The sequence below is a fragment of the Berghia stephanieae genome, chromosome 14, assembly GCF_034508935.2.
Source record: "Berghia stephanieae isolate SIO BIC M18660-M18661 chromosome 14, UCSD_Bste_1.3, whole genome shotgun sequence".
Taxonomy (NCBI): Eukaryota; Metazoa; Mollusca; class Gastropoda; order Nudibranchia; family Aeolidiidae; genus Berghia; species Berghia stephanieae.
In genome coordinates, this window is record NC_088373.1 from 25,428,328 (window position 1) to 25,446,562 (window position 18,235).

The following is an 18,235-nucleotide window of genomic DNA, read 5'->3' on the forward strand; positions in this document are numbered from 1 at the left end:
CTGAGCTATATATACCGCTGGTTATACAAACATTCCGTTAATGTTAATCATTAATCGACACACTGTTCAAATACCTGAGGGAGTGAATTGCGATAAAGTGGATGGAGCACACTGTGTAGTAGATTTGATAAAAAGCTGACACATCAGTTGGCATCAATGAATTTAGTGAGAATATGACACGTGTGTAGAACATGTTAATATTATCGTCATTATTATCATTATGTATCAAGGTTGATTCACAACAAAATCACAACTGGTCATTTCAATGAAATAGTATGCATGATCTCTCTCTCTCTCTCTCTCTCTCTCTCTCTCTCTCTCTCTCTCTCTCCTCTTTCTCTCTCTCTCTCTCTCTCTCTCTTTCTCTCTCTCTCTTCTCTCTCTCTCTCTCTCTCTCTCCCTCTCTCTCTCTCTCTCTCTCTCTCTCTCTCTCTCGTACTCTTCCTATTACTCAGACTTTTGTTCATTTAACAACTGTTCCTACTTCATGTTCAAGAGAATAAAAATAACAACAAAATCCAATGTTTACCAAGAACAATCTAAATATAGAACACAAAATCGACAAAGGGGGTCACAATTTCAACTATGACAAATAATCATAAATTTAGATGAATACAGTGTATTGCTGTGAGATACATTTATACCAACGTGTACTTATTTGCAGGTCAGATAGCCCAAAGTGTAATGGTCTCATCGTTGTTATGGAAATACTCTCAGACCGACGCAAACGTCGTCCATGACAACAACAGCAATGTTAAATCAGGCCCATAATTTCGTTCCGGTAATCAGACCTACTAATTTGTGCACCTAGATTTATAAAATACTGGATCTTAACGTATTAAAAATAAAAACTAACTAAATCACTGTGTTCTAACAACTAAAAACAACAACAAAATAAAAAACAACCAAGAAGAAAAAGAAAAAACCCCCCAAAAACCAGTGAGTTTCCTTGTCAACAGTTATCTTTTATCCCGTACACCTGATGGATCAAAATGTTTCAGAAGTCTTCAAGCTGAAACTTCAAAGAAAGTATTCGACTTTGACTTTTTGACAAGTAGTGAGTGTGTGTGTGTGGGGTTGGGGGGGTGTCATATATAATAAATTTTGATTAATCAATTAAACAAAAAACAAACAAAAAATACCATTTTTGTACGTAGTGGAATTACCCACTTAACGTTTTGTTTTTTGTTTTTTTTTTAAAGGTGTCAAAAAGATTACATGTCCAAAAAAAAAGGCATAATTGAAAAAAAAAATGCCAAAATTGAAGAAAAAATATTTATCGTATATCGTAGCTTGTTTTAGAGTTGTAATAATTTATACATTTCACATAACAATAATTAATGGACAGATTACAGTTCAGTAGTCAGTACAACGTTGGAAATCAGATGGATTCTCCTTTTTGATAGGTTGTAGAATTTTACATAATTTATGCACATAATAATGTCTTTTAAACTTCCTCTCTCGTCTCTTGTTGTAGTTCTTGTATCTCCCGTTTCTTCCTCTTCCTTCTTACGATTAATAGTTTGTATTCTTATCTTACACGTCTGTGGCGAGCTTGGAATTACTCATATGTAAGGGCGTTAATCGTGTCATGGTTGGAGGCGGTGTGCCATTATCGTAGTTATTTCCCCTGAAACTGCTAAGGTTGTATCCTGCTGTCGGACTGTACAGTGGGACGATTCTGGTAAGGTCGGAACAAATGGAAATGAATGAGTGATTGAATGAATGAATGAATAATGGAATGAATTAATGAATGAATACTGGAATGAATGAATGAATGAATGAATGAATGGATGAACGAATGAATGAAAAGAAAACATACAAGATAGCTGGATGTATTGATGGACAAAAAGATATATGTACTGATAAGACTTAGTACATCAAATTAGTAAAAACAAAAAACAAAAAACCAACAACAAAAAAAAACAAAACAAAACAAAAATCTTTTAAACATTAAAAAGAAAAGAAAATGAGCTTTTATAAAGCGCAAAATCCACTAAACGTGCTCAAAGCGCTTTACAAAGTACAGTCTGTCGATTGTATTCAAACGCTCCTTTGCCCTAGCGCAACTTAGTCCCCGAAAAGCACTCTAAATTGAATACATTTAGCTTTATTCATCGCACATATAAAAATCTCACAACATTCATAGTTCGAGCCCTCTTGGCCATGTATAATTTTTCTTTGTTTATAAAAGCATAATATTATGCCAAGCTGCACTGATGAGACCTAAAGCGTTGAAACATATTATCTGCAGATTTCAATCTCATAGATATCTATCTATCTCGTTTTTTAAAAACGAAAAACATGGCTATAAAAGGTAGATAGAACATGTTGATAGTAACACTAACATACACTAAATGAAAAACGGTCATTTACAATTCGCCTCAACAACTACGGTTAAAGATTAGTAAATGCATTATGCTACATCAAAACAATATAGCTATTTATTTTATTTTTTTAATATTAAAAAATAAAATTCCCTTTATTTATCCCATTGGGGAAATTTATCTCTAGGGTCTATTCCAAGGGAAGACAAAAAAAAACCCCAGGCGCTAGCCGCAGTACAGCGCCGCAAATTGAGGTCGGGCGAGGTAAATTGGTCAAGGACACACAGCGTAGCAGCGGGTGATCGAATTCGGTACCTTTCGGATACGAAGCAAGTACCATACCGCTGAGCCACGCTGCCCCTAATAGAGTCGTAACACTGTTTTTAACCTGTGAGAAAGATCATGAAATTACAGATGTGTCGTTTTTAGTATTCTAGAAATATAAAGCTTTGCTGCTTTAAATCTAATGTTTACTTTCATTGTCTCTATCTAAATGTTACACCAATTGAGATTGAGATTTTTTAAACAGCGCAATATCCACTAAACGTGCTCAAAGCGCTTTACAAAGGGACTCTCAACAACAGCAACACGTAACAAGTAGAACGAGACATGACGGAAGTGTAATTTGCAACTATTTACTCATGCAAACACTTAGAAATGAATAAGAATAATCAAATGGAATGAGAACTTCAATATAATTAACGAAGACAGATCATGTGGACGATTTCGGGTTTCCCCTATGTCAACCCTTTCATTTCTCATTCGTCTTTAGTGTTTCATGCTTTCTTGTTTTGATGACAAAAGGGGAAACCCGAAACGTCCACACTATCTGTATCACTTATCAATAGTTCAGCTTCCATTCCATTGGACCATTGTTATTTATTTCTTCAAGCTACAAACACAACAATGATAACTGCATTAACTCACTCAACCCTAACACCGACTATATCCGTAGTTTACCCTGGTTACTTTTACCCCATGTCTATTTATTACATTTTTCTGTGACAAAGTATTAAAGGCGTAGTATCAAAGTTATTTTTTTTTGGTTTTTGCATGTTAATGATAGTTGAATATATGTACATGCTCATTTTTAATTCATTTTTTTTTCAATTCTGAAATGTAGCAAAAATCTCGAGGAATGAGTGAGTTAAAGACTGAAAGAAATCATTAGAAACACAAAATGTCCGTTTTGTCTATCCAGGAACATCATGTGTATAAGTAAATTCGTACCTCAGAAATTTCTGGATGACCAAGAAAAAAGTGGCATCCCTTTTACAAACAATATAGAGAGATAGAGAGAAAGAAATAGATAGGTAAATAGATAGATAGATAGATAGATAGATAGATAGATAGATAGATAGATAGATAGATAGATAGATAGATAGATAGATAGATAGATAGATAGATAGATAGATAGATAGATAGATAGAGAGACAGACAGAGAGAGAGAGAGAGAGAGAGAGAGAGAGAGAGAGAGAGAGAGGGGGGGGGGTAACATTTGAATGGATTGAAGTTATTGTTATGCGCCTAGAGCTTTATTGTATAGAGGATTGGTCACAATATAAATAAATTTCATTATTAGTATTATTATTGTTATTATTATTATTATTATTATTATTATTATTATTATTATTATTATTATTATTATTATTATTATTATTATTATTATTATTATTATTATTATTATTATTATTATTAAAAACATCCATACAAACAACATGTAAATAAAACAAAACCCCAACTCACTCGGCATACCTATCTGTGTGGCCCAAGTCACTTCGGATGTACTCGCCGTCGTAAATATTCTGATCCGAGTACGTGTCGCTGGTATCGATATACCGGTAGCCGTTGTTATTTCCATTGACGTGTTCCTGGAATGGAAAAAAGGTCAAGGACACAGGTTAGTATCAAAGAAACTCATAGATTTTGTTGGTTGGTTTAGATTTAAAAAAAAAAAGATTTGTTTGTTTAATTTAATGTCGAAATGGTTTTGATGTTTGCTTTTGAAGTTATAAACACAGTATAATTTGGGAAATTTTCCATGACAAAATTTGTAGGAAGATTACAACACATAGTCTACAAAGTTTCTTAACACATATTGAGCAGGGATGGGTGTTTTTAATGAAGACAATTGAATGAGTGTAAATTAGCGACTACGGCCATTAAAGTGGCTTATTTTTAAAACGCGTAATCTACAAATGAAATAACAGTGGGATCCGTATAAATTCAATATTTTTAATTTCAACTTCTGCTTAAAATCAACACAAAAGAACACACAGCGGTGGTTGTTGGCAAATAAACTCCAAATGTGTTTGGCGGTTTGGAATTCCACATCAGGGGAGGGGAAAAAAAAGAAGAGAGGGCGTGAGTTGGGAAGTTATTTATTTATTTATCTATGTATTCATTCATTCATTTATTTATCTATTAATTATTTATGTGCGCTGTGAAAAAAGGTGTTGTGAACTTTGGGATAAAATAATAATATTCAGTAATAAAAACGATTTTAAAAAATAATAACAATAATAACAAACAGGCAGAAAGGATTTCTGTACTTTGAAGACGTATTAAACAATCAAACAATTGAAGGAAAGGAAGGGGAGAGGGGATAAGAATGATGCTTGTCGGATTGTCTTCCCTTGCTTCTTTAAATTGGTGAGCTATCGTTTCAAAATTCGAATTCAACTCTTACCATACAAAATGCAAGCCGTCGTCTACGGCTGTAAACTGAGTGCATTCCATTTCCTCTCCTCTTCGTCAATAATTAGTGTGTCATAGACGCTATACATTTCTGTAATTTACTCACCACAAACAAACGAAACTACGCTTAAACGTAAAACTTTTATATTACTAGACAAACATCTATATAGATAGTATGCGCTTGGCTAAGAAGCTCACAACATTGCCATCCGGAAGTATCAAGGACCAACACACAAAACCGTGTGTAACCATGAACGTTTTTGTCTTGTTAATACAGTTTATTGAGAAGTAGTCATAATGGCGGATGGCAAAAAAACAATAACAAAGACCTGAGTGACGTCAACTTCGAACTATCTATAGTGAGAACAGATCATCCAAATGTGTTCTAAAAACAATTACAAAGAAACTCCGTTCGAGTTCGATTCTTGTACGATTCGGCAACTACAACGAGTGAAAGGAAATTGAATTCACTCAGTTTGCAGCCTATGCGTAAAATGTTGGTGAGATTTGAATGGGCATGATCTATTAACTGTCCATGTGCTCGAGGTCATTGGTCACATTGGAATATGTGCTCAAAGTGACCTACATAGTGAAAAGTGTTCACATATTTTGAACTATCTAACATCACGATTGGTCATTGTGTTCAGCTTGACACATGGGTATGTTTACAACTTTCATAAACAAAGCAGCGTGTTTACATTTGTACAGATATGTCCAATCGTTGGACAGCAACAAATCATGTGATTGAACGAAAACATGAATATAGGTCGCTCCCATTGGCCACAAAGTCGCAGTATTTGAATTGGTTTGATAGTACATATGTTTCTATTGCAACAGTGAAGCCATAACAATTTGGGTTATCAGACCTGTAAATAAGTATACGACGGTTTGAATTTTAAGCGAAAAAAATGAATGGGGTATGACGATGTTACATATTATTATATAGAATCATGAAATGAACAACGTGTTGCTGAACTGAGGTAATACATTTCATAAAGCATAATATACAACTGATATTAGCAAGAAATAAATATATCGATGGAAACCATTGAGAGGACAAAATACAACTCGAATGAAATGGAAATTAAAAATTGGCAGAAACCAAAACAAATTGAGTGCCCATGTCTGCCCAACAATGACGTGTGTGTGTGTGTGTGTGTGTGTGTAGACGAAGGGGAAACACGAGTTGTGGAGGCTCCAAATTGGTGACACAGATGACGTAATGAACAGGGTGGCTGGTAAAGAAGAAGAAGAAGAAGAAGAAGAAGAAGAAGAAGAAGAAGAAGAAGAAGAAGAAGAAGAAAGAAGAAGAGAAGAAGAAGAAGAAGAAGAAGAAAGAAGAAGAAGAAGAAGAAGAAGAAGAAGAAGAAGAAGAAAGAAGAAGAGAAGAAGAAGAAGAAGAAGAAGAAGAAGAAAGAAGAAGAAGAAGAAGAAGAAGAAGAAGAAGAAGAAGAAGAAGAAGAAGAAGAAGAAGAGAGAAGAAGAAGAAAGAAGAAGAAGAAGAAAGAAGAGAGAAGAAGAAGAAGAAGAAGAAGAAGAAGAAGAAGAAGAAGAAGAAGAAGAAGAAGAAGAAGAAGAAGAAGAGAGAAGAAGAAGAAGAAGAGAAGAAGAAGAAGAAGAAGAAGAAGAAGAAGAAGAAGAAGAAGAGAGAAGAAGAAAAGAAGAAAGAAGAAGAAGAAGAAGAAGAAGAAGAAGAAGAAGAAGAAGAAAGAAGAGAAGAAAGAAGAAGAGAAGAAGAAAGAAGAAGAAGAAGAAGAAGAAGAAGAAGAAGAAGAAGAAAAGAAGAAGAAGAAGAAGAAGAAGAAGAAGAAGAAAGAAGAAGAAGAAGAAGAAGAAGAAGAAGAAGAGAGAAGAAGAAGAAGAAGAAGAAGAAGAAGAAGAAGAAGAAGAAGAAGAAGAAGAAGAAGAAGAAGAAAGAAGAAGAAGAAAGAAGAAGAAGAAGAAGAAGAAGAAGAAGAAGAAGAAGAAGAAGAAGAAGAAGAGAAGAAGAAGAAGAAGAAGAGAAGAAGAAGAAGAAGAAGAAGAAGAAGAAGAGAAGAAGAAGAAGAAGAAGAAAGAAGAAAGAAGAAGAAGAGAGAGAAGAAGAAGAAGAAAGAAGAAGAAGAGAGAAGAAAAGAAGAAGAAGAAGAAGAAGAAGAAGAAGAAGAAGAAGAAGAAGAAAGAAGAAAGAAGAAGAAGAGAAGAAGAAGAAGAAGAAGAAGAAGAAAGAGAAGAAGAAGAAGAAGAAGAAGAAGAAGAAGAAAGAAGAAAGAGAAAGAAGAAGAAGAAAGAAGAAGAAGAGAAGAAGAAAGAAGAAGAAGAAGAAGAAGAAGAAGAAGAAGAGAAGAAGAAGAAGAAGAAGAAGAAAGAAGAAGAAGAAGAAGAAGAAGAAGAAGAAGAAGAAGAAGAAGAAGAAGAAGAAGAAGAAGAAGAAGAAGAAAGAAGAAGAAGAAAGAAGAAGAAGAAGAAGAAGAAGAAGAAGAAGGAAGAAGAAGAAGAAGAAGAAGAAGAAGAAGAAGAAGAAGAAGAAGAAAGAAGAAGAAGAAGAGAAGAAGAAGAAGAAGAAGAAGAAGAAGAAGAAGAAGAAGAAGAAGAAGAAGAAGAAGAAGAAGAAGAAGAAGAAGAAGAAGAAGAAGAAGAAGAAGAAGAAAGGAAGAAGAAGAAAGAAGAAGAAGAGAAGAAGAAGAAGAAGAGAAGAAGAAGAAAGAAGAAGAAGAAGAAGAAGAAGAAGGAAGAAGAAGAAGAAGAAGAAGAAGAGAAGAAGAAAGAAGAAGAAGAAGAAGAAGAAGAAGAAGAAGAAGAAGAAGAAGAAGAAGAAGAAGAAGAAGAAGAAGAAGAAGAAGAAGAAGAAGAAGAAGAAGAAGAAGAAGAAGAAGAAAGAAGAAGAAGAAAAGAAGAAGAGAAAGAAGAAGAAGAAGAAGAGAAAGAAGAAGAAGAAGAAGAAAGAAGAAGAGAAGAAGAAGAAGAAGAAGAAGAGGAAGAAGAGAAGAAGAAGAAGAGAGAGAAGAAGAAGAAGAGAGAAGAGAGAGAAAGAAGAAGAAGAAGAAGAAGAGAGAAGAAGAAGAAGAAGAAGAAGAGAAGAAGAAGAAGAAGAGAAGAAGAGAAGAAGAAGAGAAGAAGAAGAAGAAGAAGAAGAAAATAGAGAGAAGCAGAGAGGAAGAATAAGACGAATGAAGGAAAGACAAATTGAAGAACAAGAACAAAGATAGGAGAATGCAAGAAGAACAATGAAGAAGGAATAGAGACGAAAGAGAGAGAACCATAATATATTGGGGACCATGAGAGGACAGAATACAACTCGAATGAAATGGAAACTAAAAATTGGCAGAAACCAAAACAAATTGAGTGCGCATGTCTGCCCAACAATGACAGGTATATGTAGACGAAGGGCGGGGAAACACGAGTTGTGGAGGCTCCAAATTGGTGACACAGATGACGTATTGAACGGGGGAAGCGGGTAGATGCCAGGGGGAAGAAGATGAAGAATGCATGCCCTTACAGAGAGAACGTCAACATAGCATTGCGCATGCGTCTCAGCTGAGGAAATCTATCGTTTGGTTAATGAGATATCACTTATTATATTCAAGAAATCACTTTTCAAAATGTTATTATATACATACTTTTATGAAATGAAAATATAACATAAACTTATTTTGATAAAAAGTTCACAGTGATGTGTTGCAAAGAATGAACAATAATAAGGAATTAATGCACCCAAGATTAAGATTACCCGCCGTGAAATCACTGACTTCACGGTTCGGTAACTCAGACACAAAGATCGCTGAGAAACGATTTAATAACGGGTGTATCTATCACTGTGTTCTTTTCATCAATATCAGTTTATTGTTTATATTTTTATTTTATAATAACGATAGATTTCCTCAGTTGCGAAATGCTATGTAGACGTTGTCTCTGTAAGGACATGTAAGAAGACTAGATAGATAGATAGATAGAAGAAGAAGGGAACCTTTCTCCATTTCCGGCAGTTAGTAGCCCATGCAAGAAGCGAGGACGATTCTTTATGGGTTGGTTCAGCAGCAGTGGAGGTGATGGTGGAGTTGGTAGTGGCCGCTACGGTGGTCTACAAGAATTTGGATGGGATATTCAGACGAAGTGAGAGATTCAGATGAAAGATAGATATAATTATATTGACAGCGAAATGGGCTTACAATAATCTACATTATTTCTACATGACGAGGTCGTGCTCAATGCGCTTTGCATTGGCAATAATAATAATATGGCATTAAATCAAACCTTTGTTACAATATTCTAATAACACACATATTATTAATTGACATATACAAATAAAACCAAGTAGTACAATACAATAAAAGGCTCTATGCAAGACATTTATAATCAAATAAATGATATTTCAATCAAGATGGTGTTAAAATGGGAATGTTGGCACATCCTTTACAATTTTGGATAGAGAATTCCAAACTTTGAATCCTGAATTAATTTTTTTAAAATAAAACTAAAATTCCCTTTATTCATCCCACGGGCGAAATTTGTCTCTAGGGTCTATTTAAGGGAAGTCTGGAATAACCAAGGCGTCAGCCGCTGTGCAGAGCCGCAAATTGAGCTAGGGTGAAGTGACTTGCTCATGGCCACACAGCGCAGCGGCGGGTGATCGAACTTGGTACCTTTCGGGTACGAAGCAAAGACCGTACCGCTGAGTCACAATTCCCCATAATTATTTACCTTATTTACTTCATCTTTACAGGTCTATAATCTAGAAAACATCGAAACGACATCTACGTGTTCACGTCCCGAGAGAGGGAAAGATCCCTTTGATCATTCCCATGGGAAATCCGGATTTCTGATATCGATAAAGGACCCCAATGACCTTGGCTTTGGCAGATGATGGGCAGCGCGAAAAGAAGCCGAGTTCATTGACCAAAGAAGACTAAGAAAGAAGAAAAAAAAAACCCCGAGATCCTGACAGGAGAGCTCGAACCGGGGTCAGGGTGTTGAGTACAAAATCTGCTTATCCACTCTGTCAGAGCCATGGAGCTCATGGAGCTGGAGTTTATCCCGGTTTTTATAGCGTGAAACGGACAATAGCAATTGCTTGCTATCCTTTGGATAGGAAGCTAGTCTATGGCAAAGTACTTTCTGCCAAATCTAAGTCTCAGCTACCCATTCATTGCTGGGTCTCGACTGCACCCGGGATCGATCTTGGTCCCTTTGCGTGTGCTCTACCAACTGTCATCCCAGCCCCTAATAGTTCCCAGCCCCCCAAACACGATCCACACAAAATAAAACGTGGGACAACTCCCTGTGACGTGTACACAACACTTATACATAACTAGGACTAGTTATTCAATAACTAGTGCAATTTGCACAATTCAAATGAGTTTTGAACCGGAAGAGAGGAAAGTGATGACTTAAACGTCTTCTGCTTCCAAATTGCAATCTCTTATCAAAATATGAAACAAAGTTTTACACTTAACCCTCTCCTTTAAATTTTATGATGTAGGTACAAAAGAAATTTGAATGAGAAAAATGTTGGTTGTATCGTAACGAATGGGACGATTTTCCTATGGTTGGTAAGTAGACGGTTAAACAGATATACAAACATACAAAAAATAAATAATAAAAATCTTACCTTATATGGCATATCGTCATAATCAGCAGAAAATCTGTAAGAATCCTTGGTGTAGCCCTGACGGAGTTGTCCCATCAACGTGCTCGGCGAATCGGCGTCCTTTCGGATCTTCTTGTCTGAGGAACTGTCTGTGTCCGTGTAGGAACCTGTTTTGGTGGTAGCAGTATCGGGAGTGTCTGCATCAGTTGTAGGGTTCATCAAGGGTTCAAGGTTCACGGGGTTAGAGGGGGTCAGGGGTCAGGGGGAAGGGTTTTTGTTTTATTCAGTTTTAGGCAGGTTAAATAAGAGAAATGGGGGTTATGAATATTTATTTTGTTACACAAGCAGTGATGGACGATGCAAAAATAATATGGGGGAAGGGGTAGGGGGGGGGGGTGATTGGTTTATAGGAAGTTGTGGAACGTGAGAAAATGGTATCATTTTATTTAATTTTTGTTTTTATGAAAGGGAGATAGATAAGCGGGTGGTTAAAAAAAAACAACAACAAAAAAAATAATAATTTTAGTTTACAGTATCAATGTGTTAAGAGCGTTTTAAAATTATGTGAAATAAACATAGGATTATTGATATTTAATAATTAAATGAAATGCCAATTGCAGTAGGAAAATGAAAATCGTATTAAAATTTTAAAATTCATTTTTCGGGTGTTAAGGGAATATGGATTGGGATGGGCCAGGGGTGGGGGAGTGGAGGAGGAGGAGGAGAAAAGAGAGAGAGAGAGGAGGATATTTTTGTGCGCATGCAAGTAGCAATAAGTATAATAACAACATCACAGGAAATGAAACAAGGCATTGTACAATATGCAAATTTAACCCTTTCACGCGGAACGAAACTTTAAAATAAAATCTTACTACTATTTTGTCACCGTATCATACAATAAATAATATTTAATTATCTTAAAAACTCATTGACAGCGAATTCAGTGCATTTCACAATCGTGAGAGATGCTGTAAATAAAAAGAGATGCGACTAGTGACTCCATTCAAAGATGAAGCCACCCCCACCTCCCGGTGTCGTATCGCTTTTACTGTTCCCCTCCTCCGCTTGTAAAAGGGTTAATTTAAAATGGAGTATATTATGAGTAAACGACAGACTCTTCATTATTTGATTTCCTCTGTCACTATATTGATGTATGGACACATGTTTATATATAATATATATATATATATATATATATATATATATATATATATATAATATATATATATATATATATATATATAAAACAGTAAAACTGTATTTTTAATAATAAGCAATCCTTCGGAGCCTTTAAACCCATGGTGCCGGATTTATCCCGGCTTCTATAGCGTGAAACGGACAATAGCAATTGTTTGCTACCCTTTGGATAGGACGCTAGTCTATCGCAAAGTACTCTCCACCAAAACTAACAGACTCAGCTACCCAATCATTGCCGGGTGGACAGAGGGGTCAGAAGAAAAAAACAAAAAAAAAAAAAACGATCTCGATCCCTTTGCGTCTGAAGCGAGTGCTCTACCAACCGAGCTGACCCCAGCCTGCTGTTTAAATAATCTATGTCATATATCGGGTGCGAGAAAAAAAAAACAACAACAAAACAACAACAACAATAAACCGGAAAAGTTGAGAAGTCTGTAGCTGCAAATCTCATATTTAACCAGAATCAAACTTATTATTATTTCTCACTATTATTGAAGATTACGCGGGTACACAATTTTACAGGTAATAAATATGTTGACAAAATTCCTTTAGTCAGTGTGTCAAAATATTGTGAGAAATACTCACTAACTGGGCCTGACCTATTTGTGTGTTTGACTTGTACTAAGGATATCTCAGGCCTTTTCATACAGGAAATAAATAGTCAAGGGGACGAAACGGGGTAAATGGCGGGAAATATTCTGATTGGTTAATGCTTTGTAACGGGCGACCCGTCAAAAGGATTCAATAGTCTGATGTCACATCAGTCAGCCCAGCAACGAGCAGCTTGGTTCTAAACAAAGAATATCGGAACTTTTTATTCTTCATGCTGGCTAGAACTTTTTCACATGTCATGTGATCAGAATGTATAAAAGTCAAAACATGACCTGTTTTTTCTCCTCTGGATACACCTTTATGCGAGTCGGAGAAGTATTTCATAGGGCGGTGGAGATAATGGCGTCCGCCATTGTTTCGATAGTTTAGAACCAGTTACCAAGCGTCAAAATGAGGGAAGTGACGTCACGACTGTTGAACCTTATTAAATGTTAAATTGTGTCTTGCTGTTGTTGCAGATGAACTTTTCTAATGTTCCTGATCTCCGTTTCTAACAGGAAACAGTGCTATATTTTTTTCCCCCGTTTTTTTTTTCTCGCACCATATAATTTTCCTTCTTGACTAGTAAGAGGAAACCAAATCAGATTACAACATAGAAGAAATTAAATGAACAACATTATATAGTATATTATGAAAGTGTCTATTCCATGTTGTTGTTAGTGTTTCACTTTGAAAAAAATAGGATTTTATCGACGTGCATATATTTGAAGGTCTGATAACCGAACGCAATTATGGGCCTGATTTCACATTATTGTAATGGACATGATTTTGTGTTGGTTTGAGAGTGCCTGTTTCCATTACAAATGTGGGCCCATAGCAACTCGGGTCATCAGACCTGAAAATAAGTATACGTCGGGGTCTTTTTCATCATGTTTTAGTTAGTGCAATGACAATTTTAAAAACTATTTTACATTGGTATACAATATAGTTGCTTTGCGATAGATTAGCATCCTGTCCAGAGATTAGCACGCAATGACCAGTGTGTTTATTAAACGTGACAAGAGACAAAAATGTACTCCAGCTCCGTGAGCCTTAATGGTCATGTAGCTAAAGTTTGACGAGTAAAAGAAGGAAATAAATACATAAACATGAAAGAGAAAATGCATAAATAACAATGTGAAATTGAATGTAAGCTTTAATTTAATATACGAAAACGGATAAAATTGACGTTTCAGGTTTCCCCTTAATCAACAAAACAAGATGAAAGAAACGCTACAGACGAATGGGATAATGTGGCGTAGAACGCCACTACCACATTATCTCATTATTCTGTAGCGTTTCATTCATCCTGTTTTGTTGATTAAGGGGAAACCTGAAACGTCAATTTGATCTGTTTTCGTATATTAAATTGAAGCTTACATTCAATTTCACATTGTTCTTTATTTCTTCGAGCTTCGAGCAGCAACATTTACATTATCCAAGAGAAAATAAAGAACACGAAGAGGAGACCAAATATTATATTTTTTAAAAATGAAAAAAAACAAATAAAATTTAAACCAACAATAATCAAACAACAAACAAAAATTGTGTATAGATCTGGTTTGTTGTTAAGGCAATAAACGATATTATTTTGGGGAGAAATTTTTAAAATAATAATTTGAAATTGCAGAATTTTAAATTATTGTCTCCAGACGAAATAATGGCGGGTCGAGTCAGATGACAAAAACGGAATTTAAAACAAAAATAGAGCTTTTATATAGGGCAATATCCACTAAATGTGCTCAAAGCGCTTTACAATGGGTCCCTGACCAACAGCAACACGTAACATGTTGATCGAGACATGACGCCTGTTAGCCGATATTCAAATTATTTTTCCGACAGAGACAACGCTGTTGACGTCCAGGTACTAATTCTAATTTTACACCTGAGTACGGTGAGAGAATGTGAGTAAAGAGTCTTTTCCAAGAACTCAATTATGCGCCGAACGAGGCTCGAACCCAGGACCGATCCGAAAGAGAGTGTCATACCACAAGTCCATATAGCCCCACAATGATGAATTAAAAAATTTTAATGACTAAGAATCGTATTTTTATAAAAGAACATATCAATAATAATAATAATAATAATAATAATAATAATAATAATAATAATAATAATAATAATAATAATAATAATAATAATAATAATAATAATAATAATAATAATAATTAATAATAAAATAATAATAATAATAATAATAATAATAATAATAATAATAATAATAATAATAATTATTATTATTATTATTATTATTATTATTATTATTATTATTATTATTATTATTATTATTATTATTATTATCATTATTATTATTATTAGATCTATTATTATTATTATTATTATTATTATTATTATTATTATTATTATTATTATTATTATTATTATTATTATTATTATTATTATTATAGTGTATGTTTATATAGCGGAAACGTATCAAGCAATATTATAAGCTCTGGGCGCTAAAAAAATATTCTTGTTTAAATAGCGAGCTACTAACCTAGTACACTTCCTACGTCATCTTTCTTAAAGAATCGTCTGTAGAGAACACAGGCGACGACGATGACGATGATGGCGGCGAATCCAAGAATGATGCCGACGATGATGAAGGTGATGGGGAGGGTCTCTGTGGAGGGACGGGACAGAAGAGTGAGCAGGGACGTAAGGTGGGCGGGAGGGGGGGGGGGGTAGATAGAGAGAGAAATTTGTAAATCAAAAGAGGACAATTTCAAGCAAATGCTTGTCACAGACACTTAGGTTATTTACACACACACAAAAAAAAAAGAACAAAAACAAACAAACAAACAAACAAACAAACAAACAACAAAACATTAAAAAACAACAACTAAAAAACAAATAAGCAAATATAGATTGATTTCATTGGCGACATATGGATGAAGTTAATGGAGGTAAAATAATTTCCCGACAAACGGTCCCTATCCAACAGCTACATGTAACATGTAGAACGAGACATGAAGTCTGTTAGGCGATATTACAATTTTTTTCGGACAGAGATAACGCTGTTAACGGCCAGGTACTCACTTTACACCTGAGTACGTACGGTGACAGAATATGAGTAAACAGCCTTTTCCAAGGACTCAACTATGCGTCGCGCGAGGCTCGAAACCAGGACATTCCGATCCAAAGGCCAGTTTCATACCACAATACCACATAGTCTTCAAAATGTATAATAATAATAATAATAATAATAATAATAATAATAATAATAATAATCTCACCTTTTTCTTTGAGCTCAATCCTGTCCACGGCTGTCCCGTGTCCATTGGTGACCGTACAGTTATAGTAGCCGAAATCCTCGGCCTTGACCTTGTTAATGATAAGGTAATAGGTCACCCTGTACAGGGACGTCCGCTGTTTCATCATGAATCTGGTGGGGGTGAGAGGGCAAGACATGTGACGTCATGAATCAAAGTAAAAATTAAAAAAAAAAAAAGAAAGAAATAGTTTCGATGTGTTTATTAAAGACTAGTAAAGCCAAAAAGATGATACAGCGATGATAAAGATGATACAGCGACGATAAAGATGATACAGCGATGATAAAGATGATACAGCGACGATAAAGCAACAGTAAATAACTACTGCATCAATATAAGTCGATAATTTATTTTTAATCCAAGAGAATTAAGAAAAAAACGCCAATTCCTTTGCAGGGTTCACTTTTTAAGTGATTGCGCATGTGCAGGGAGGGACGCTTTCTCTCTCGGTCAAGGCCATATGAATATTCATTGGGTCTATAAAATTTTGTTCCCAAACATCTTCAAACAGTAACAGTGGCCGATTTACTCCCCACCTGAAACCAGACCTGCCGACACTTCACATTCTAAAAGTGGAATCATAACATCAATATATAGGAATTTGAGACAAAAAATAGGAATTTCTTATGAATGGATTATTCTGTATCAAAATGACCACCAACTTTTCCACCAAACACATAAAATCAGCACTATTCCAGTAAAGATGGCAAAACTACATATAGCACATGTGTTAGGTAGTGGAATGAACAAGGAGTAAAAAAAAATACGATAATGGAGTGCAATTAATTTTCCTACGGAGCTCCCTTTTGGCAATCATTAAAATGAAATATCACCTTTTTAAGCCCTGTCCTCTCCCCCTTTTTTTCTTCTTCTTACCATTATCATCATTTTTGAAAATCGGAATTCTACAGACAAAGCGGAATAGCGGAAAGGAAGAGTGAAAATAGGAATGATTCCGCCAAACGTTCATTCATTACCTTTCTGACCGTTGGTCCGTGATGAGCTCACGTCCTTGTTTGAACCACTTGATGTCAGTAGGTAGAGGGATCGAGGCCACTTTACACTCAAGGGACGCCCTCTCTCCCTCCTCCGCTTCCTGTGTCTTTTTGCTTTGGGCTTGGGGAGGACCTGCATGCAAATAAAGTAACATTTAGACGATGACGCTGAACATGAGGCTGATGATAATGATGAGGAGGACGAGGATAATGAGGAGAGGAGGCGGTGAGGAAGAGGAAGAGGGGAGGGGGAGAAGGAGGAGTGAGAAGAAGAGAACTCTTCATTTTTGAGAACTAAGGGCTCTCTTCACCATGCAAAATGAAGCCGTTGAAGATCCGAGAGAAGAACTGCCCTACAGAACTGAATGGGTAACACTCAACACAGCACGGCAAAAATTGGGAAAAAAACGCTGGAGGCATGAAAAAAGTATGGGCTGGCTGAGACTAGCTTGTACATGTGGGTGCCCAGAGCAGACCATGGAGCACATCCTTAGAGAATGCCAGGATGGGCCCAGCTGCACTGACCATGACCTAAGAGTCTGCTCCACAGATGCTGTGGAGTGGGTTCGGGGTTGGAGTGACAAGCTGTGATGATGACCTAAATCCCGACACACTAGCAGTACACACGTACGTAAATATCAAGAAATCTGGTCGTTTACATATTCAAAATGGGACTCGAACCCCAATCTCCTTAGCTGTCCACAGTGTAATCAAAGCTTACTCAATACTACCTCGGTACTTACATCAAAAACAAAACTCACCATTTTTGAGAATCAACGCCTCCTTGCTTTCGTCTCTGAATCCCGACACACTGGCGATACACACGTAGATACCAAAGCTCTGGATATTGACACGGTCTATGCGATACACACTCTGTGTCGTCAGGGCCCCGTGCGGGAACCGCCCAGGCTGCTGACGACGCCAGATGATGTTGGGCGTGGGGTTCCCGTCCACCTCACACTTCAGTTCTGTGGATTCCCCGATGTCTGTGCCAACCCAAGAGGTAATCTGGGTAATTCTGGGGCCATCTGGGTGGTAAAAAAAGGGAGAGAACACAATTTGAATAGGTGATAAGTAGTCCTTCAGAGCCACAAGGCCCGTGGAGCCGGAATTAACCCCGGTTTCTATAGCGAGAAACGGTCACTAGCAATATGCTTGCTACCCTTTGGATAATACCAGTAATCTCTTTTCACGACAATGAAAAAAAAGCAATTTGAAAAACAGATATTATATGGGTATAGAAGACACAGTAAGTGGCCTCCCTTCCCACTATGGAAGGTCAAGAACCACACCCAGGATGAAAAGTTTAGAAGGTCTGATAAGGGTTAAGACTTACATTCAACGTTTAAGGTTTTGTCCACCCTGGTTGACCCGACCATGTTGGTTCCAACACAGGAGATCTCCGCTCCGTTGTAAGACGGGTCAATGTTGTGGATGTGGAGAACGTTCCCCTCGGCTCCAATGATCTGTTCCTTGTCCCGGAACCACCTGGGGGTGAAAATGATAAACAAAGCAAGGCGCTCATTATTATTACATGAAATAGAAGAGAAATCTTCTTCTTCTTCTTCTTCTTATTCTTCTTCTTCTTCT

The 18,235-nt window shown here is 36.2% G+C and overlaps 1 protein-coding gene across 5 annotated transcripts in view; it reads right to left on the reverse strand.

Annotated features, from left to right (window-relative positions):
- Positions 1–377: 377 nt before the first annotated feature.
- The window catches only part of LOC144959908 (irregular chiasm C-roughest protein-like), a 328,564-nt gene continuing 310,706 nt past the window's right edge, over positions 378–18,235 (reverse strand). For 4 of the 5 annotated variants that reach the window (XM_078892751.1, XM_078892752.1, XM_078892753.1 and 1 more), the window contains 8 exons: positions 17,982–18,133; positions 17,407–17,673; positions 16,628–16,778; positions 15,615–15,763; positions 14,876–15,001; positions 10,612–10,787; positions 4,083–4,198; positions 378–1,681 (listed from right to left, as the gene is read on the reverse strand). In XM_078892751.1, the coding sequence (XP_078748877.1) occupies positions 1,537–1,681; positions 4,083–4,198; positions 10,612–10,787; positions 14,876–15,001; positions 15,615–15,763; positions 16,628–16,778; positions 17,407–17,673; positions 17,982–18,133 (1,282 nt within the window). In that variant the 3' untranslated portion in view covers positions 378–1,536. The remainder of the gene's footprint in view (positions 1,682–4,082; positions 4,199–10,611; positions 10,788–14,875; positions 15,002–15,614; positions 15,764–16,627; positions 16,779–17,406; positions 17,674–17,981; positions 18,134–18,235) is intronic. The other variant, XM_078892755.1, reaches the window with a different exon arrangement.